The 22710-nt window shown below is 46.9% G+C and overlaps 2 protein-coding genes across 2 annotated transcripts in view; one reads left to right on the top strand and one right to left on the bottom strand.

Annotated features, from left to right (window-relative positions):
- Positions 1–4115: 4115 nt before the first annotated feature.
- LOC102261602 (chromosome unknown open reading frame, human C20orf202) overlaps positions 4116–22710 on the bottom strand; it is a 22110-nt gene continuing 3515 nt past the window's right edge. The window contains exons 2-4 of the mRNA XM_014546551.1: positions 22211–22349; positions 6320–6485; positions 4116–4494 (exon numbers count right to left, since the gene is read on the bottom strand). Coding sequence (XP_014402037.1) covers positions 4261–4494; positions 6320–6485; positions 22211–22349 — 539 coding nt within the window. The 3' untranslated portion in view covers positions 4116–4260. The remainder of the gene's footprint in view (positions 4495–6319; positions 6486–22210; positions 22350–22710) is intronic.
- TMEM74B (transmembrane protein 74B) overlaps positions 12424–22710 on the top strand; it is an 18186-nt gene continuing 7899 nt past the window's right edge. Inside the window, exon 1 of the mRNA XM_005874778.2 lies at positions 12424–12496. The gene's annotated coding sequence lies outside the window, so the exon portion shown is untranslated. The remainder of the gene's footprint in view (positions 12497–22710) is intronic.

Here is a 22710-nt window from a genome sequence, read left to right as displayed (position 1 = left end):
ACTGGGAGGAGGGGAGTTATGGGGGGGAAAAAAAGAGGAACAAATGTAACCTGAACAATAAAGATTTAATTAAAATTAAAAAAAAATAAATAAATAAATTTTGTAATTTGTTATTATTTCTTCTGTTATTCTAAAAAAATTTATTTGCTAACCAAATTCTGTATTTATGACTTTGTATTCTTTCTCTTTTTAAAAATATTTTTATTGATTTTAGAGAGAACGGGAGAGGGAGAGAGAGATGGAAACATCAATGATGAGAGAGAATCATTGATGGGCTGCCTTCTGCATGCCCCCTATGGGGATCGAGCCCACAACCCGGGCATGTGCCCTTGACTGGAATCGAACCCAGAATCCTTCAGTCTGCAGGCTGATGCTCTATCCACTGAGCCAAACCAGCTAGGGCTGTATTCTTTCTCTTTAAGAAAAGAATGCCCTTACCTTTAAAAGCTTTAAGCCCCACAAAACCTGGTTCAACCCTGTTCCTTTTGTTCCCTGCGCTCCAGCCATATTGGAATCCCTCGATGCCCACTTCTTAGGAAAGTGCCGGACACATAGTAGTATCAGGAAAATATCTGTAGATGAATGAATGAATGACTCAGAAACTGGAGTGCTAGAATGTTAACTCCATAAGAACATGAATTTTGTCTGCTTTATTCATTGCTACCTTCCCACATGCAGAATAGTGGCTGGCATACAGCTGGTGCACAATAAGTATTTTAAAAAACAGATCCAGGCCTGTTCAACTGCAGACCATGCTTCTTTCCATTGCCTCCAGTTATTTCCAGTTCACAAAGCATTTTCCCAAGATCCTCTTCACAGATGTAAGAGGTGTCATTTTCATTTTAGATTTAAGGTTAAATGGAGGCTCAGAGGAGAAGTTACTTGCCCCAGGTGACTCAGGGACAGAGCTGAAATCGAAGCCCAGATCTCAAGGGCCAGAAAGCCTTATCCTCCTTGGCCCTCCCAATAAGATGCCCCACAATAAGAAAGCACGTGGTGAAGGAGCCAGTCCTACAACCCAGAGCAGGCAGGTTCCGGAAGAATGACTGTGCATGGACAGCAGGTGGCGCCCATCCACACAGTAGTTACCCTGACTGATGATAGCTCTTGGTTAAGAGACACAAAAACATTTGTCAAACACCAAACTTTGAATTGCCAGTTTAATTTGCTCCCAATGGCCCTGCTTTTGCTTCCTTGGCCATTGCTCTTTAGGCCTGAATAGAAAAACCGAGTCTTTCCCTCCTGAGTAGGGAAAAACCCAGTTCTCCATCTCCTGTGTGTTTTCCCTTTACTTTTACACAGAACACTTCCAAGCAATTCTCCATGACAACAGCTGGGTGTCCTACGATTTAACACAATTCTGACACTGTCTACCTGGAGGTCTCACAGGTTAAGGGCTCAGTCCCACAAGATGGCTCCCACCCCACTTCAGATGCCAATCAGAAGTAGAAGGTCCCCAGGTTACTTACAACTTCCACCCAACGTGGCTACAAATTGGCGGTTCCCGTGGCCCCCTTCTTGATTCAGTTAATTTGCTAGAAGGGCTCACAGAACACAGGGAAGCACTCACTTACCTTTAGCAGCTCATGAAAGGATACCGAGGAGCAGCCAGATACAGAGATGCACAGGGCAAGGCCTGGGAGGGTCCCCAGTGCAGGAGAGCGTCTACACCCTCCTGCTATGTGGATGCCCCAAATTGGAAGCTCCCCAAGTCCCCTACTAGTGGGATTTTATGGAGTCTTCCTCATGTAGGCATGAACAATTAGTACCTCCATTTCCAGCCCCTCTCTCCTCTCTGGAGGATGGGGGATGGGGATGGAAATTCCAAGCTTCCAACCATGGCTTGGTCTTTCTGGTGATCAGTCCACATCCAGGAGCCATCTAGGAGCCCACCCAGAATCAATATAATTAGGAACTTACAAGGGTTTTAGGAGCCTGTGTCAGGGTCAAACAAATGTTAGAACAAGAGATGCTCCCAGTGCTCTGACAGGACAAGGAAGCTAAGAGAGACTGGAGCGTGTGTCTGACACCCTGGTACTCACCAGACTCTCCCTGTTTCCCACACTTCCCAGCCGCCTCCTGGGACAGATCATGTGACCTATTCTATTGAATGGGCTGTAGGAGGAAGGGACATATACTAGAAGCACTTCCTGTCTAAAGTGTCATAGAGCCAGTGTGTGACTCTCCAAATGTATCTTCCTAGCTTGGCATTTGGTGGATGCCCATGGGGCCTGGGACCTAGAACCTTGACAAGAGGGTGCTGGCTGGTGCCCTGGGGAGAAATTGCTGCTGTGAGGTGAAGTATGGTGAGGTGGTGCTGCTCATAGGAACAGGAAGCTACCGAGAACAAAGATGAAGAAGTGAATTCTTTCTCCCTCCTCCAGCCGTGGGGTGTCCCTCTAGCCCCATCCTGACTATTGGCAAAGTCTAACAAACTCTAACGTGGGGCACTGGTAACACAGAAATGTGGTTCGTGAAGCCTGAGCCCCAGCCCCAGCATCACAGTGTGGGGTTTTTTCAGTATTTATTTTTGTGTTATATTAAAAATGTTAGCATTATAAGTGTACAGTTCAGTGTGGCATCAAGTACATTCACATTGTTATGCCACCATCACACCATCCATCCAGAATGTTTTTCATCTTGCAAAACTGAACTCAGTACCCATTAAACTCCCCACTCCCACTCTCCAAGCTTCTAGAAACCACTATTCTACTTTGTGTCTTTATGGATTTGACTACTATAGGCACCTCATATAAACGGAATCGTACAATATTTGTCCTTTTGTGACTGACCGGCTTATTTCACTCAGCATAATGCCTTTGAAGTTCATCCACGTTGTAGCATGTGCCAGAATTTCCTTCCTTTTGAAGGCTGAATGAAATTCCACTTTATGTATATATCACATTTTGCTTATCCATTTAGCTGTCAATAGAGAAGTATTTTTGTATTATCAACTATTATATTTAAAAAGTCTCCGATTAGTCTGGCTGTAAACATTGTACATATAATGCAAATCCCCCACACTCTGTGTTTGTATGCAATGAGTTTACTTTTTCAAAACCATAAAAACAATACACTAACAACATGCAAGTCGATTTTAAAAAATCAAAAGGCCTACCAATCATCAGACCATCCTAACAACAGGGCTTTTTATTTTCACTTCTTCTATTTTTTCAAAGTTATAACTCCTGCACCCCATCCCACTGAATGTTCTGCCACATCATAAACCTTGTTGCCTGCTATTACAGGGTTGTTATTGCCAACCCTGAATGAGTGAAATGCTGTTTTCTTCACCACTTCCCTCCTTTGCTTCTATGAACATCTGGATTGTATTCTTCAGGACTGTTTTGGTTGCAAATGAGGGAAACCCTACTCAAAGCTGCTTAAGCAAAAACAAATTGGTGTGTGTGGTGGTGGTGGAATCCACTGGCCTCAGTCACTGGAAAGAATGCAGGAGGAACTCATTGAACTGGGACCTGAAACCAGGGACTAAAACGAGCAAGCACTCTACCTCTCAGCCTATCTCTTGTGTGGTCCTCTCTCTACTTCTCTTTTAAGATTAGACTCTTCCTTTCCAAGCACGGACAGGTCTTCCCCACCTGGCAGGTTACATGGCCTCTGGCAGCCCCAGCTTTGCAACTGCAATAGAACAAGCATCCAGCTAGCAATCCCAGAGAAGGGCTGTGATTGGCTGTGCTGACCCACTCAGCCAACCCACTTAGCCAATCCTGTTGTTAGAGTGGGCATGCATTATAATTGGGCAGGCCTGATCACATGTCCATCCCTACGGCCAGAATGGTGACAGCGTCTGTTGCTTTCAGATAAAGGGGAATGAGAAGTCCTGTTGGAAGACAGAAAACAACCATCAGGCTTTACACAGGCTTCTGCTTGTCACCATGGCAAGACTAGATAAACTTCCTCACACACTGAGCTCTTGGTTCTAACAATTACTTTTTGAGAAATTCCCAAGGATAGGATTACTTGATGGTGCTTTCCAGAACCATGTCACATATTTGTGTTTTTCAAAGCATGTTCACACCCAATACCTTATTTGTGCCTCATCAAAAAATGCTCATAACTGACAGAGAAAGAACCAGTGACACAGAGAAGTTGAGTGAGGGGTCCAGGGACATTTAGTAGATGAGGACAGAGGTGAACCTAGGGACTTCCTGACTCCCATCCCAGTGTCCCCCACCCCAACAGCATCACAAAACTTAGATTAGTGGTGGGGGGTTCAAGCCCGGGGTCATCTCTGACCAGTTAAGGGAGGGAGCTTCGTCGGCCATCTACCCCTTGGAGGAGCTGGGCCAGCCGCCTGGATGACACGGGCTGGTGACCCCGGCCTTCGGAGCCTGCTCGAGCTCTGATGGGCGATGTCCCTCTGCTGGACACGGCATCCTCCCAGTGGGCACTCTCAGAACGCAGCTCCTCCAGGACACTGCGAAGATGCCTCAGTGTGAGCAGGAGCTTCTGGTCTTGGATCTGCATCTCGGCCTGGGAGAGAGAGAACAGGTCTGTGAGGGGCGGGCAGTGCGCTGGACACTTCCCCAGAAAGCCTGTTCTCATCACTGTCTCGCCGGAGACAAGCCCACAAGCTCAAAGAAGCCGTTTGCACCAAAGCCTCAGTTTCTTCATCTGCAAAGCGGAAAGCAAATTACCTACCTCCCAAGGCTCTTACTGTAACCAGCTCAAAATGGTCCTCTGCTGTTCGACGAGATACTGAGTTGCTTTTCAGACAAAGCAGACCAAGACCACAATCATGCAGCCGGAGCATGGCACAGAGGAGAGAACTTTGGCCTCCAGCTGCACCCAGAACCAAGGTCTCACCACAACCACCACCCCCGCCCCACCTCCCATCCTCCACCTCCCATGCCCCAGCCCGCACCTCACAGAACCACAGGACCAGGACATGACCGGAACTTGAACACTGGAATCCTTTCAGAAGTCAGGGTTCTGTTGTCCAGGAAGATCCAGTGTTGATGCCTTTTTACCACCGATGGCCAGGTTCCGAGGTCCTCTAAGACGTGCCCCAGCAGCACCAGCACTTCCTTATAGCCCCTTAAGAACCCTTGGCCTGGCCCAGTGGGCAAGATGGATCTGAGGCACCACTAGGTCTCCCATCTTCTCGGTGGGTGCCTTCTTGATCAGAGAACCTTTCCTTATTCCAAACCCAGACATTTTGAGTTTTGGCCTTTTGAAGCATTGGGCACACAGACTTCGGTCCAGTAACATTATGAGGATGGGATGAATTAGTTCCCACTCTAAAATAGGGCCTGCGGGACTACCAAGATCTGTGAGGATCTTCATTATCATCATCATCAATATTAAACATGATTCTTCTTATTTACAACCCCACTTACATGCTATAACCCTCACTAACAAATCATTTTATAGGCATTAAGGAGATAGTGACTTCATATTAAAGTGAAGTACACCCTGCAGGCAGTAGTAATAACACCAAGAGAGCAGGGAGCTAGAAAGAGGAAACCCCCGAGAACACGCAGCCATCCCTTCCTAATTCCTGGGAAAACGTTGCCTATATTTTCTCAATTTTAGGGTTTTCCTCCCACACATTTTTAAAAAAAATATATTTTTATTGATTTCAGAGAGGAAGGAAGAGGGAGAGAGAGATAGAAACATCCATGATGAGAGAGAATCATGGATCGGCTGCCTTCTGCAAGTCCCTCACTGGGGATCCAGCCCACAACCCGGGCATATGCCCTTGGCCTCCACTCCCCATTTTCCTCACTCTCACTGCTCTGGGCTTGCACCTCCAAAATGAATTGTTAGTACCCCAATCCTTGTGCAAGCCTCTGCCCCAGGCGGACACAGAGCACACCCAGGCTAAGACAGCGGCTGTACTCCACAGCCACCTGGGTCAGGATTGTAGCAGACGTGCCGGGCAGACACTGAGCGAATTACACCATCTTCTCACCGAATCCTTTCAGTAACCCCTGCAGTGTTGGTACAACTGTTACCCCATCTTATGATAAGGAAACTGAGGCTCAAAGAGGTAAAGCCACTTGGTTGGAGCCACACAGCAGCAGAGCTGGGCACATACCCAGGACTCAGTGTAATTTCTGAAACCGGTCTGGCACGCAGTGCACCCAAGGCCTCCTATGTAGGCCATGACCTACTTATCCTTGTACCTGAGGTGGCGTCTGTGCACTGTGTGGCTGGTCCCAGAGGGCTGCCTGCAGGGCCTACACCCCAGCCTGCAGCCTCTGTCCCAGCCAATGGGGCACCTGGGAAGGGGGACCAGCAAACCTTGGCATATGTGGGGTGGAGGCATCAGGTAAAAAGAAATGCAGAGCCTTACCAGTTCCTTCCTCAGCCACTCCAGGGTCTGCCCAAGACTCGCGGTTGGCTCTTCTGCTGTTTTCATCTCAGTGTCCTTGGGAGGGACCTTGACGCTGGCCTGGTGATGGGCCTGACAGACCGTTGACTTACACAGTCTCCTGCCTGCTTCAGGCTGGAAGCAGAGTCTGGCCAAATCACTGAGGATGAAGTTAATGAGACCAGGAAGTGGCTCACATTGGAAAATGTAGGTTTTTTTTTTTTTTTAAGGGTTTCAGTGCTCTAAAGAGAAAAGGTAGGGAGGGCAGGAGGGAGACCATTGGGACAACAGTGCCTCCGTGACTGCGAGTTCCAGAATCCAAGATCTGATGCCAATAGGATTACAGAGACTGCAAAGCTTCACATGATGAAAACAACAATTATTATGAGAATAGGGGTCCTCTTCTGAGGGCTCCAAGTGACATATATATCTATAGTCTCTCCCTCTAAAACATGTATTTCTATTATTTATATATGAAATCTCACTTGGGGCAAATACCCCATCTATTCCTTCCGTGTCCCCAGTCCCTCCCTCCCTTCCTCACTTATCCATCGCGTCTAGATAAAGGGGAATGTTCACTCCCCAAGTCCCCCTGCTTCTGGGATGCCCATTTCTAGCAAATGGGATCAAAATAGAAATTTGCTTTGAGACTGCTAGGAAAACTTTTGTCTAGCTGGCAAAAGGGAAAGTGTCAGCGATGCTCCCCTTTCTTCCTACTTTCTTCCCCATCTTTCTGCCTTGAATGTGGGTGTGATGCCTGGAGCTACAGTAACCAGCTTACACCCCTAAGTAAGACAAAGGGCAAGAAAACTGCATAGGCTTTGCGATCACTGAGTCACAGAATCACCAATAGCATCTGCCTGTTTTGTGAGACAGTGAACCCCAGTTTTAACTGGGCAAACACAGCCTTAACTGACACCTCATTTATTCCTCACAACTTGCTATGAAGCAGATATCCTTTTATTGTTGTTGTTAATCTTCACCTGAGGATTTTTTTTCCATTGATTTTTACAGAGAGTGGAAGGGAGGGGGAGAGACAGAGAGAGAGAAACATCCATGTGAGAGAGACACATTGATTGGTTGGCTCCTGCACGCACCCCAACCAGGGCCAAGGATCGAGCCTGCACCCTAGGTATGTGCCCTTGACCGGAATGGAACCCGGGACCCTTCAGTCCACAGGCTGATGTACTATCCACTGAGCCAAACTGGCGAAGGCTGAAGTGGATACCCTTTAATTCTCTCTTTCCACAATCACTTATTGAGTGCCTACTGTGAGCCAAGTTCAGCTGTAGGAACTGGGTACAGAGGTTGGATTGTCACAAGGACACTGTCACAAACCTCTCCAAAACTCCATGCTTTCAAACAACAATTGTTTATTTTCACCTTTGAGTTGGTGGGTGGTGGGGGTGGTCTGCATCAGACTTCAGATCTGCAGATTTGAGCCTGCTTCATGGGTCTCTTGTCCTCCTCCTCGAATCACTGGGCCACTGGGGTGTGTTCTTCCCTTCTCAATGGCAAAGGATAACAGAGCAAGTGGAACCACGTGAGGCCTCTTAAAGCCTACGCTCAGAACTGTCACTTTCACCACATTCCATTGGGCAAAGTGAGTCCCATGGCCAAGTCCAAGGTTAAGGGGCAGGGATGCACACTCCACCCAGGAAGAGGTCACGTCAAGTGTGTGGAGTTGGGGAGGGGTGAGAAAGTGGGACCAACAATACTACACCAGGAAGGAAGTTAGTTCAGAAGTGGGGCCAGAGCCTGGAGGGGCCCAGAGGAAAGACGGCAAGCAGAAACCAGCAGGTGGTGGGAGCCAGAGATAGGAAGTATGGCTGTGTGACCGTGGCAGGAGACCCAGAAAGAACTAGAGAATTGAAGGATAATGTAGGACAATCAGCATTTATTGATCTACTACAGACCAGGTATCATGGCATCCATAACTTCATTTCATCTTCAAAACCTTCTGGCTTCGATTCCCAAACCATGTGCCGAGGCACCCTGAGGTATGGCAGAAATCTCACAGATGCACAACAAAGTATTTTAAAAATTTGAAGAAAACACAATAACCTCTGTTGGGTACTGTGTAAACTACAATTATTAAGTTGTTTAAAACGAATTGCTTAATAACTGTTAGGTATTTCTTTGGGCCTGGCATACTGTGAAAAAATTACTGACATGCTAAGGGTGCTGTGAACTGAGGAAGTTTAGGAACCTCTGCCTACGAGGGAGACACCATTGTTATCTGCATTTTATAGTTGATTACAGATAGATCCTACTATTCGCCCCTTTTTCTAGATGAGGAAACTGACATTCAAAGAGGCCCTGGCTCTGGCCGGTGTCACTCAGTGGTTAGAGCGTCTGCCTGCGGACCAAAGTGTCACCAGTTCAATTTCCAGTCAAGGGCACATACCCCGGTTGCAGGTTCTGTCTCTCTTATGTTGATGTTTCTCTCACTCTCTCTTCTCCTCCCCCTTGCTTCCACCCTCTCTAAAAATCAATGGAAAAAATATCTTCACTCCTCTGATAAGGACTGAAAAAACAAAACCAAACCAAGAGGCACGGATTTCTCAGGATCACCCCCGCAGGGCTGGAATTAGAACCTGTTCCCCCTGACCTGTGTGGAAGGCCTTGCCTGTTGTTTTGAAGTGATGGAGCGCCAGGCAGGGGCTCGAGCCAGCCATCTGCTGAGCTCCTGGGCAGGCCCAGTGGGTTCTCTGTCCGACACAGTGGAGGGTCGATAGGAGTGCGTGGCAGTTGGAGTCTGGCGCTCGGTCCTTGGCCTCCAGTGCTGACACCTGATCACCTGGAAAGCCATTTCTCGTGGTTAACTTGTTCTGATGCACTTTCATTTATTTTTAATCTTGGGATTCTGGCTCATTTTACTTCATAAGCTCAGAAAGGCTTGGCATGTGGGGTAAGGGAAGGGGGAGCCAGGAGGCCTGGAACAGGAAGGAACTTAAACTCTGAGCAAGGAAAAATGTCTCCACCAAATACAAAAGCCAGAATCGCCATCTATTCATCATCCATGGGCAGCTAATAATATGGCTTCCACCCCTCAGGGGATGTCCGCCTGCCGGCTTAGGCCCTATCCCCGGGGATCATGCCTAAGCTGGCAGTCAGACATCCCTCTCACAGTCTGGGGCTTTTGCAATCTGGGACCCCTCGCTCCTTACCACCTGCCTGCAGAGGAGGCAAGAGAGGCTCCTGCCATCACCACTGCACTTGCCAGCCATGAGCCTGGCTTCTGGCTGAGTAGCGCTCCCCCTGTGGGAGCACACTGACCACCAGCGGGCAGCTCCTGCATTGAGCGTCTGCCTCCTGGTGGTCAGTGCACGTCATAGTGACCGGTTGTTCTGCTGTTTGGTCAATTTGCATATTAGGGTTTTATTATATAGGATATGTAGAATGAATACATGAGTGAAGGAATGAAGGGATTTGCAAATGAAGAAACTGTGGCTCAGATGGAGATACGAGTTGCCCAAGCCATTCAGCAGCTGTGGCAAACATCGGTTGTCCTTTGATATCCCTTCTCCTAGTCACTCATAGCAAAGACACAGTCCCAGTTTCCCTTGTAGGTAAGAGTGGCCATGTGGTTAAATCCTGGCCAATGGGATACAAATGGAAGTGATCTGTGCAATTTCTGGGTTGTGCCCTTAAAAGGAAGGAGGAGGGGCCCTGCCTCTTCCTCATCCTCCTGCTGACTGGAATGTAGCCATAAGGGCTGGAGGTGGCGTAGCCATCTTGGACCACAAAGTGGAGGATGGCAGAGCAACAAGATAGCAGGAACCCAGGTCTCTTGTGACTGAAGCCACCATGCCAGGCTTAACCGCCAAGTATACTTTTAAATGAGACAGAATTAAGTTCTGCTTTATTAAAAACACTATTTAATACAGGAGTCAAACCAATGTCCTTAGAAATATAGCGGCAGAAGTCAGGTCCCTTGATTTCCGCCCCCCTCTGGCCCTTTCTATAATCCTCCCACCTATTTTATTTTCTTCCAAGTGTTTTCTTTTCCTGCTCCTCACAACAGCTCCGTGAAGTTCATAGCAGAGAGCGCACCCCCGTGACGCTCACAGGGCTCACAGGGATGCGAGAGGTGTAGTGACCTGCCCTGAGACACATGGGCAAAGTTCCCATCTCTTGGACGGGGCAAGTGGACTCAGAGGTGTCATTTAGCTCTGCCCCCATTTCTGACTCCCAGTCTAGGGCCCTCCCCGCCCTTGGGGCTGTCCCCTCTCCTATTCTAGGCACCTTAGTCCTCTCCCCCACTTAGTAAAATACACATGAGGCAGATGTGTAGCAGGAAGAAGCTTCCACATGTTAGAGCCCTCAAACCCTCCCACCCTCCCTTCCTCCCACGTGAGCACCTGCCATCGTGCCAACTAGGGGGAGCATGGGGATGATGCACCACAGAACATGGTGGTTAAGATGACTGAGTTAATATTCGAAAAGCACTTAGAACAGTGCCTGGCATACGGGGAGGCCCATATAAGTGGCTGTAAACTAAAATACACACACAAGTAATTCATTACTATTACTTCACCTCTGAGCCTGTTAAGTGTTCTTCCCTCTTCCAGGAATACTTTTCCTTTCTCCCCCTTCCTTCACCTAGCGAAATCTCAGTCTTACCGGGGCTATTCTTTCATATCACTCCCCTTGACACATTGCAGGCTGTTTTCAGAGTTTTGTCACCTAGAACACAGGGGGTCAGATTTGATCTGTATTTTTCAAACTTCTGCTACTCATGTACCTCCTCCTCAATTTTTGCCTACCATCTCTGCTTTGATTTACGTATATTTGTTTTTAAATTATTCTTTAAAGGAATGATTTTTTTTCCTGAGTGACAGAAATGAAGTGGTCTCTATTTTCTCTCTTGTCTCCTTGCACCTGAGGGAGAATGAGCAGCCACAGGGAGGATATTTTCAAAATGCAAACCTCTCTCCTGCTCATTGCCACCCACCACAATGTCCACAAAGGGTCTTCTTTGGTTCAAATACACCCTCAGGCTCAGGAGATGATTGTGGGCCAAGGTGTTAGCCCACAGCTGGTAAGAGGACCAATTAGCAGTCAAGTGGGTCCTAAGTCCCACTTGGCATTGGCCTATGCTGCAGGATAGAGTACAGAAACCTCAGCTTGCTAGCATGGCACCCCACAAATGCTAGCATCAGGCGCTCCTCTCTCAGCAGCAGTCCTCGCTGCCATCCAGCAGGCAGTACAGTGCAGGTGCAAGGCTGTGAGATCCCCATCCGTTGGGTACAGGAGCCATCCTGGCTTAAAAGCTTCATGTCCCATGGAGCCAATATCTTTGCACCTGCCCAGTTACATGTGTCACCAGGTTCATGAAGCCCAAAGTATGATTTCCTGCCATGCATTTATAATTCCTCCTAGCCCAGATGTAATTTACCAATCAGTGTCTTTAAAAAACCACTTTATTTATTTATTTATTTAATTTTTAGAGAGAGTGGAATGGAGGGGGAGAGACAGAAACATCAATGAGAGAGACACATTGATTGGTTGACTCTCACATGCCCCCCGACCAGGGCTGGGGATCTTTTAGGCCTGCAACCAAGGTATGTGTCCTTGACTGGAATCGAACCCAGGACCCTTCAGTCTGTGGGCTGATGCTCTATCCACTAAGCCAAACCAGTTAGGGCAAAAAAACTTCATTTTTTAGAACAATTTTAGAGTACAGAAAAATTGGGAAGGTAGTAGAGAGAGGTCCCATATCCTCACACTCATCTCCTCTATTATTAACACCTTATATCAGTATGATACATTTGTTACAATTAATCTATAATAATAAAAGGGTAATATGCTAATTAGACTGGACATCCTTCCAGACAAAGCCGGGACCAGAGTGAAGCCTGTGTCCTAGGTGCCAGAAGGAAGCCAGTGCTGGCAGCCGGGGGAAGGAAGGCCTACTCTTGCATGAATTTTCGTGTATCATGCCTCTAGTTAACTAATATTGATGCATTATTAGCTAAAGTCCTTTATTCTGATTTCTTTAGTGTTTACCTAATGTCTTTTTTTCTGTTCCAGGATTACATTGAGGATAACATGCCATATCTAGTCATCATGTCGCTTTAGGCTCTGCTTGGCAGACGGTTTCTCAGACTTCCCTTATTTTTGATGACTGTGATCGTTTTGAGGAGTACTGTTCAGGTATTTTGAAAAATGTCCCTCCATTGGGATTTGTTTTATGCTCATCTCATGGCTAGACTAGGGCTATGGGATTGGGGAGGAAAACCACAGGGGTAAAGTGCCATTCTCATCACATTATATCAAGGGCATGTACTGTCAATATGATTTGACCGTTGTTGACCTTGATCATCTATCGGAGGTAAGCAGGCATGTCAGGTTTCTCCCCTGCAAAATTGCTCTGCTCCCCCACCCCAACTCCCTTTCATGGGAGATTTATCTTTTCTCCCATTTTTTCATTTATCATACTTTAGGGTAGAATCCAATATTCCTTTATTTATTTTGTTGATCACATTTTTCCAGGTTTGGCCATTGGGAGCTCTTCCAGTTGGTCCCTATGTCCTTTGACATAACGTGTGTGTGTGTGTGTGAGAGAGAGAGAGAGAGAGAGAGAGAGAGAGAGAGAGAGAGAGAGAGAGAGAGAGAGAGAGAGAGAGAGAGAGAGAGAGAGAGAGAGGGAGAGAGAGAGAGAGATTTGTTTACTTAAGCACTTCCTTAGTTTCTGGCACTATATAATGCTCCAAGCTCATCTTGTATATTTCCTGCCCCAGGCCTACAATCAGCCCTTTCTCCCTGATTCCTTTTTATTGGAGAATGGTATTAGAAACCAAGATCTGGGCACTAGGTGTGCTTATTGTTACGCAGTCTCATTGCTTCTAGGACCTTTTGGCTGACAGAGAAGGAAATCATGCATGTATACCAGTGATGGCGAACCTATGACACGCGTGTCAGAGGTGACACGCGAACTCATTGTTTTGGTTGATTTTTCTTTGTTAAATGGCATTTAAATATATAAAATAAATATCAAAAATATAAATCTTTGTTTTACTATGGTTGCAAAGATCAAAAAATTTCTATATGTGACACGGCACCAGAGTTAAGTTAGGGTTTTTCAAAATGCTGACACGCCGAGCTCAAAAGGTTCGCCATCACTGATGTATACTAACCCGGTGTATATAATTTACATATCTATAAATATTTCTATATGGAGTCATCTGCATCTATAAGAGCCAAGCACGAGTTCATACTGATATCTCCAATCCATTACCACATGGATCATTCCAGCCTCCTCCTCAGGGGTCATTTTTATCACAGCAATGTTGCCTAGTAACATAGTGGACACATGTTTATGTGTTTCCAAGGAGACAGTGCTAGACAGTTAACGAAAGGTACAATTCTCAGGCAAAAGAGGAAAAGATGTTAAGCCTTTACTCTCACTGATCAGTGGCTACTCACTGCTCTGAGGATAAAGAGCTAACACCTTGGCCCACAAGGTTCTGCAGTGACCTGGCCTGCTGACAGTCCAGCCTTTTCTCCTCCCACTTGCTTTCTGCGCTTCCATGGCAACCACGCTCTTCTCCTTCACACTCACCATACTCCCTTCTCTCCTAGGGCCCTTGCCCAGGTGTCTCTCTGCTGGGTCTCTCTTCCTGGCCCTCTTTACCTGGCTGCCTCCTACTCATCTCTCCGATCTCTGCTCAGTCCTCGCTTCTGCTGGGGAGTCACCCCATCTCCCTCCCAGGCTAGGTCAGCACTGTTTCGGGCTTGCACAGCCTATGCACCTTTGCGTTGTAGCACTTACTACAACAGCAGTATTATGTTTCCTTTTCCTTTTCTCCCACTAGAATCAAGCTTCCTGAGGGTGGGGATGATGCTTACCTAGTTAACAGTATATAACAGGGGCTCATCCTCTCTTTGTTGAAGTTCTCACTGTGTTCACCATTCTTCTCCCCAGTTCAGTGAGCATCTTTATGACCAATACTTTAAAGTCTTTATCAGGTAAATGATTTATCTCCATTTCATTAAGGTTTTTTCCTGAGGTTTTTGTCTTGTTCTTTCATTTGGAACCTATTCCTGTGTTTCTTCGTTTTGCTTGACTCTCTGTGTTGGTTTCCATACAGTAGATGAAGCAACCACCTCTCCCAGTCTTGAAGGAGGGGCCTGTGTAAGACAAGAACTTTTGTGATTCAGCCCTGCCTCCGCTCTGGGCTGTCTCTCAAACTTTTGTACTTGTCCAAGCAGCCTGTTATATTCTTTTATTAAAAATATAGTTTTATTGATTTCAGAGAGGAAGGGGGAGAGAGAGAGAAACATCAATGATAAGAGAGAACCATTGATCAGCCGTCTCCCGCATGCCTCCAACTGGGGACTAAGCCCGCAACCCAGGCATGTGCCCCCAACTGGAATTGAACCCGGGACTCTTCAGTCCGCAGGCCGACACTCTATCCACTGAGCCAAGCTGGCTAAGGCCCTATTATATTCTTAATAGCTCCCAGTAGTTGAGGATGTGCCAAGACCTATCATTATCCTAAAGGGGAGGATCTCAGTCCATAGACATAGGCTGACTGGGAGCCAGATCCTCGGGCACCGGCTTTTAAAAGTATGCAAATATAAACAGTCCGTGGGACTGCTACTGACCAGCAGAGCCAGGTGATCTGGAGGTGTCACTTGGGTGGCAGTTGCAAAAATCAGGGCTCCAGACGAGTGCGTAAGTCTTTTCTGGGTGATACTGGTGAGCTGCAGCAAGGCAGAGGGGGAGCGCCGATGTGGCATCCACAGCCCATGCTCCTTGAGAGGAACTCTCTAGGCCACTAAACATGTGTCAGACCTGAAGCCTGACCCTCAGACCAAAGCTCCAGGACAAGCAAAGAGGCCTCCTGCACAGAAAGACTCGGGGGTCGGCCTCAGTCCACTGTGTGTGCAATGCCCCGGGGGCAGCAGCTCTCCAAGAACTTTCTAATTGCCATGGTCCCAGAATGCAAGCCCCACTGGCACCAGATCCAGGCAATCAAGGGGTGTCCCCTGGGCAGAAGCTGCAAAAACCAGTGCAGACTCATGTAAAGCTCCCTTCAGGAGACACTGGTGCTCCAGAGCATGTCAGAGGGTGAGCGCAAAGACCCCCTCAGGGGTCTCTAGAAAGGATTACAATCGGCCCCTCGATGCATATTTAATGAGAATCCTGCCCCTCAGGCCTCAGGCATGATGATTAGCTAACCAAGCTCTTGGGTCTGTTGTCCCTTGCTGTGTGCTGGGGTAGCTGTTAAAACTCTCCAGTAGTTATAGTCCTGTAGGACCCACGAGCATAAGCCCCACTGGTCACCAGAGCCAGAAAAGGTAGAGGTGTCCGTCAGCAGTAGTCATAAACATTGGGGTGCCAGTGAAGGGCATAAGCTCCTTTCTGGGTGACACCAATTATTATAGTCCCTGGCTTCTCTGGCCTCCAGAGCCAAGCAACAGGAGGTGTCCCCTAGGCAGCAGCCACAGAAATTGGGACATCAGACGTGTGCAAAAGCTCCATTCTGGGAGATGCTGGTGCTCTGAGCATGGCACAGGGCGAGTGTGAAGATGGCACCTGCCAGTCTCCATCCCTGGACAGTCCCAGCAGACTCCCAGACACATGTGTTACATGAGATGCCTGGCTCCCAGGCTGACGCTTTAACACAAGCAGGTGAACCTCCTTCACTTTAAGTCTGGCACGGCCGGCTGCCTCTGAGCTGGGCCCTGGGCTGAGCAAGTGAGACCTTTAAGAGCAGTTTCTCAAATTGCTTCAGTCTTGTGGGTCTCAGGATGGGAGGCACATTGGTTTTCAAAGTTAGACATTTTGGGGACTCATCTCTCAAATGTATGTCTTAAAAGTTGGAATGCCCAATGTGGGGGTTCAAACCCTTTGATCCTAAAGGAGAAGCTCTGGGTTTTGAGTCCCACTCATTGTGAGTCACTGCACCTGGGGTGGGGGTTATGGTGAATTGTCTCCAAGTCTCTCCTAGATGAAGTAGAAGACAGAATCAGTGAACTCGAAGACAAGGCAGTGGTTACCCATTAAAGCAGCAAAAGAAAAAAGAATAAAAAAAAAGTGAAGATAGCTCAAGGGACTTATAGGACAACCAGAGGCCTGGTGCACGAAATTAGTGCACGGGTAGGGTCCCTATGCCTCGCCGGCGATCAGGGCCAATCGAGGCCTTCTGGCTGCTGGCCGGAGCCTTCCTTCCCTGGCTGCTGGCTGGGGCCTTCCTTCATTCTGTGCCACCCCGTGGTGGTCAGCACACATCATAGCGAGCGATCAAACTCCCCGTTTCCTGGTCGAACTCCCGAGGGACACTTTGCATTATATATAAAGGAGGAGATAAAGAGAAAGGGGCAGAAGTATTATCTGAGGAAACAATGACTGAAAGCTTCCCTAACTTGGGGAAGGAAACACATCCAGTCCCAGGAATACCAGAGAGTTCCAGATAAGAGGAACCCAAAGAGACATACACTAAAACACATTATAACTAAAACGTCAAAATTTAAAGCTAAGGAGAGAATATTAAAAGCAGCAAGAGAAAATAACTTATGATGTACAAGGGAACCCCTATCAGACTATAAGTAGATCTTTCAGCAGAAACTTCACAGGCCAGAAGAGATGGTATGATATATTCGAAGTGCTAAAAGAATAAAACTTCCAACTAAGAAGTGAAGGGGAGATAAAGAATTTCCCAGAATGGCAAAAGCTAAAGTTGTTTATCACCACTAAATCCGCCTTACAAGAAATGTTAAAGTAACATATATATATACAGTTGTTAAAGGAACTTCTTTAAGCTAAAAAAAAGGCACTTGTTAGTGCAAGAACGTATATGAAAGGATAAATCTCACTGGAAAGTAGTGAATGAATCACTTATAAAACTAGTATGAAGGTTAAAAGACAAAAGTAGTAAAATCAACTAGGATTACAATACTTATTTAAGGGATACACAGGATAAAAAGATGTAAAATGTGACATCAAAAATGAAATGTGTGAGGGACTGTAATAATATTGAGTTTTAAAACGGCATCAAATGTAAGTTGTTATCAATTCAAAATAGACTGTTATGGATATAAGTTGTTAAATGTAAGCCTCATGATAACTACAATGTGAAACCTATAGTAAATACACAAAAGGCAAAGAGAAAGGAATAAAAGCATACCACTAAAGAAAGATATTAAACTTGTGCTCAGAATAAAATTTTAAACTATTTTATCTTTCAAGAGTTGAATTTTTGCCTAGCTGATGTGGCTCAAAGGTTGAGCGTCAACCTATGAACCAGAAGGTCATGGTTGGATTTCCAGTCAGGGCACATGCCCGGGTTGCAGGTTCGATCCCCAGTTGGGGCATGCAGGAGGCAGTTGATCAATGATTCTCTCTCATCATTGATGTTTCTATTTCTCTCTTCCTTGCCTTTCCTCTCTGAAATCAATAAAAACATATTTGAAAAACAAAAGTATTATGCTAAGTGAAATAAGTCAGATAGAAAAATACAAATACCATAATGATCTCTCCTATATGTGGAATCTATCCTATATAATAAAACCCTAATATGCAAATCAACCGAATGGCGGAACGACTGGTTGCTATGACACTCACTGACCACCAGGAAGCAGACGTTGAATGCAGGAGCTGCCCCTGGTGGTCAGTGTGCTTCCACAGAGGGAGTGCTGTTCAGCCAGAAGCTGGGTTCATGGCTGGCGAGTGCAGCGGCGGTGGTGGGAGCCTCTCCCACCTCCACTGCAGGTGGGCGGTAAAGAGTGAAGGGTCCTGGACTGTGAGGGTCCTGGACTCTGAGAGTCCTGGACTGCAAGAGGGGTGTCTGACTGCTGGCTTAGACCCACTCCCTGTGGGGAGCAGACTTAAGCTGGCAGGCGGACATCCCCCAAGGGGTCCCAGACTGCGAGAGGGCACAGGCCGGGCTGAAGGACCCCCCGCCCCCAGTGCATGAATGTCATGCACCGGGCCTCTAGTAAATAAATAAACAAACAAATGAATAAATAAATAAATCCAAGCTCATAGATACAAAGAACATTTTGGTGGTTGCCAGAGGTGGGGGTTGGGGGAAGAAATGGGATAAATAGATTTTTTTTTTCGTTAAAATAAATGGAAAAAACTAAACAAAGAAAAAAAAATGGCAGGATATTCCTAGTGAAAAGGGGAGTTCTGAGGTCAACCGTGACTAGGAAATGTGTGGTTGATAAAGCTAATACAGGTTTCTTTAGAGAAGGACTCCTTAGAGCAGTGGTTCTCAACCTTGGCTGCACATATGAATCACCTGGGAATCTTTTTAAAATCCTGATTTCTGGGCCTCATCCTCTGGAAATTCTGTTCTGTTTCTTTGTTATGGGGTGGGGCCACAACATTAGTAACAAAGAAACAGAATTTCCGGAGGATGAGGCCCAGAAATCAGGATTTTAAAGATTCCCAGGTGATTCTAATGTGCAGCCAAGGTTGAGAACCACTGCCTTAGAGCCTTTAAGGCCAATATGCTTTGCAAATCTCCGACAGGGGAACAAATTATTCAGCATTTCTCAAATTCACTTGACCCCAAAACTCATGTTTTACAAAGTTCCTCTTTTTATTTATAGAAGTTACAGAAACACTGGATGAAAGATACAGTGGGTGATGAAGATGAAGTATACAATATAGTTCCTGTCTTTCCTTTAAGGCAGACATAGTCTTGCTGGGGAAACAAAGCTTTTAAAACAAATGTGCATAAAACAATGATTGACCTGTTCCACAGACAGCAGGATTTCAGGTAAAGTAAGCAGGGAAGGGAAGGTCAGTGTGGGTAGAGACACCTGGAGCTGAGATGATAGGAAAGGTATAATTTAAACCGGGGCTTGAAAAAATAGGGCAAAGGGAAGGGGTCGGGGGATGATGGTAAACAAAACAGACAGAAGAATGAGTGAGTGAGGAAATGGGTGACAGGTTTGCATAAGTCTGATTTTTCATTTGTTCAGATAGATAGACCAACCAAGGGGGGTTTACTGGACAACCTATACACAACTGATTTTATTTTTTTATTTTTTAAATATATTTTATTGATTTTTTACAGAGAGGAAGGGAGAGGGATAGAGAGTTAGAAACATCGATGAGAGAGAAACATTGATCAGCTGCCTCCTGCACACTCCCTACTGGGGATGTGCCTGCAACCAAGGTACATGCCCTTGACCGGAATCGAACCTGGGACCCTTCAGTCCGCAGGCTGACGCTCTATCCACTGAGCCAAACCGGCTAGGGCCACAACTGATTTTATAAACTACTTTTTAAAATATGTTTTTATTGATTTTTTTTGGAAAGAGGGAGAGGGAGAGAGAGATTAAAAACATCAGCGAGAGAGAAACATTGATCAGCTGCCTCCTGCATGGGCTCTACCGGGGATCCAGCCTGCAACCCCGGCATGTGCCCTGACTAGGAATCAAAACAGTGACCTCATGGTGCATGGGAAGATGCTCAATACACTGAGCCACACCAGCTGGGCTAAACTACTTTTTAAAAAATATATATATAATTTTATTGGGAGAGAGAGATTAAAAACATCAGCGAGAGAGAAACATTGATCAGCTGCCTCCTGCATGGGCTCTACTGGGGATCCAGCCTGCAACCCCGGCATGTGCCCTGACTAGGAATCAAAACAGTGACCTCATGGTGCATGGGAAGATGCTCAATACACTGAGCCACACCAGCTGGGCTAAACTACTTTTAAAAAAATATATATATTTTTTTATTGATTTCAGAGAGGAAGGGAGAGGGAGGAAGATATAGAAACATGAATGATGAGAGAGAATCATTGATCGGCTGCCTCCTGCACACCCCCTATTCGCCCCTCCCCCCTCCCCAGAGATTGAGCCTGCAACCTGGGTATGTGCCCTTGACAGGAATTGAACCTGGGACCCTTCAGTCCGCAGGCTGACGCTCTATCTACTGAGCCAAACCAGCTGGAGCTAAACTACTTTAAAATGTCATATTTTTAAGCTCAAATGATTACTAGCAATTCATTTTGGACTAGTTTTTCTTAGGAGAAAATAATATCAATAGCAAACATATCAACTGCACATCAAGAGAGGTGCCTCAGGCAGCCTGAAAGTCCTCTGTTCTCCCACACATCTACAGCTCCTTATCCAGAACTCCCAACCCCCAAAGCTCTAAGTTCTCTCCCTGAAGTGATTTTGTGGCAAAACCTTGCCTGAACTGATAAGAGGCTATTTATAGCCTTAATCTAGCCCGCTTAGTGTGAATATCCATTCATTTGGGGATGCTATCCCAGACTGCATTGGAGTATTCTATAAATTGTAGTATACGTATCACGTCATCTTTCTAAACTCTTAAAATTCTAAATTGTGACAAAGGTCTCTAAAAAGGGACTGTGGACCTATAATTCTTATTTGTACCCTAGATTTATGCTGTCTGTGAAAATAAGTGTTTGCTATGTAGCACAGCCTGTGGGTGACTCTGATTTAAAAGGGGAAAGAATAGATGCTCAGTAAATATTTGCCTATTTTCTCCATTCTCTATTCAATAAATATTTATTAGTGGTCTCCAATGTATGGGTTCTGTTTCTAGTCTCTAGGGATACAGCAGGGAGGGAAACAGGTAAAGCCTCTGCTTCCTGCAATTATTTTTGGTAGGAGTGACAATTAACAAAGATAAGCTAGTGTCTGGAGTTGATCAATTTATGGAGAAAAAAAATCAAGGAGTAAAGGGTTCTGGGGCATGTTATTTTTCAAAGGATGGTCTGGGGCCCAGCTGGTGTGGCTCAGTTGGTTGAGCAACGTCCTGATGCACCAAGAGGTTACTGGTTGGATTCCTGGTCAGGGTACATGCCCAGGTTGTAGGCTTAATCCCCAGTAGGGGGTGTGCAGAAGGCAGCAGATCAATGATTCTCTCTCATGGATGTTTCTCTCTCCCTCTCCCTTCTTCTCTCTCTAATCTTATTTGTACCCTAGATTTATGCTGTCTGTGAAAATAAGTGTTTGCTATGTAGCACAGCCTGTGGGTGACTCTGATTTAAAAGGGGAAAGAATAGATGCTCAGTAAATATTTGCCTATTTTCTCCATTCTCTATTCAATAAATACTTATTAATGGCCTCCAATGTATGGGTTCTGTTTCTCGTCTCTAGGGATACAGCAGGGACGGAAACAGGTAAAGCCTCTGCTTTCTGCAATTATTTTTGGTAGGAGTGACAACAAAAAAACCCAAAACGAAACAAAGGATGGTCTGGGAAGAAGTCTCTGAGAAGGTGACACTTGAGCAAGGACGTGAAGGAGTAAGAGAGTGAGCTCTGGGGATCTCAGGAGGAAGTGTCCCAGGCAGAAGGGACAGCGGAGGCAATGGCTCTGAGGTGGGGCCGTGCGTGAGGGAGGGAGGAAAATGTAAGTGCTTTATAGGGAGTATCTCATCTAATCCCCCAAACCCTTACGAAGTCCACTTGGCAGATGAGGAAACTGAGCTCTGAGAGGGGAGCCTTTTGCACAAGGCCACAGCTGTGAGTGGCAGCGCTGGGACTCGCTCTGGAGCGAGGTGTTGCGGCTAGCTTCCCCTCGAAGTCCCTGACAAGCCAGCCCTTTGGAAGGCACGCAGAGACCGAAGCCTGGAGGCCCTGCCTCGCTCTCCGTCCTCAAAGGCCCAGACATCTGGCTTCCCGGGTGACCTCGGCTCTCCTGGCTGCTGAGGACCCTCCTGGCTGCTGAGGGCCGCACAGGCCTTTGGAGCAGGGCAGGGCAGGGCAGGCTCTCCAATAAGGTGGCTCGAGGAGCTAGGACAGGGCTCCTCTCCTACTTACCTTTCCGGATGGCGGATCTTTGCTAAACCCTCAGAGCCCCCGGAGCCTGCACTTTCAGGATCCCATCAGCAGGGCGAACACGGAGGCTCACAGAGCAAGAGCACTTACCTGAGGCCACGCTGGCGGCCACCGAGTCTTCCCAGGAGCCCATGACCTGCAGACCAAACGTCTCTTTGGACTTGGCCTGGGCGCCCAAAACAGGGGCATCTCTTTAACTCTTGTGCTCTGGGCACCTCACTTGATTCACCTTAATCGAGACCCTGTAAAATGAAAAAAAAAACAGTGAAAGTCACCCCTACTCACCACCTGTTCACTCATCCCACCGCGCTGGGCTCCCGGGGACCAAGAGAGCACCTCGCTGGGGCCGTGCACCCCACTGTCCCACTGAGAAAGAAGAGCAGGGGAAAGGTGGCTGGTGGTGGGGAGGGTGGGGGTGTCTCAATGGCTTTCTTCCAGCCTTCAGGTGGCGCCCTCGAGCCGCGGAGCCGCACGAGTCAGTGTGGACCGTCGGAACCTAAGGACCTGGTCCTACCTGGGGGCTGTGTGCCGGGCAGAGAGGGGAGGGCTGGGGCGGGGAGGCGGCGTCTGAGATTTGCGCAGTCGGGGCG

This window comes from Myotis brandtii, unplaced genomic scaffold (assembly GCF_000412655.1).
Source record: "Myotis brandtii unplaced genomic scaffold, ASM41265v1 scaffold450, whole genome shotgun sequence".
Classification (NCBI taxonomy): domain Eukaryota; kingdom Metazoa; phylum Chordata; class Mammalia; order Chiroptera; family Vespertilionidae; genus Myotis; species Myotis brandtii.
This window is presented reverse-complemented; position numbering and strand designations above follow the sequence as displayed.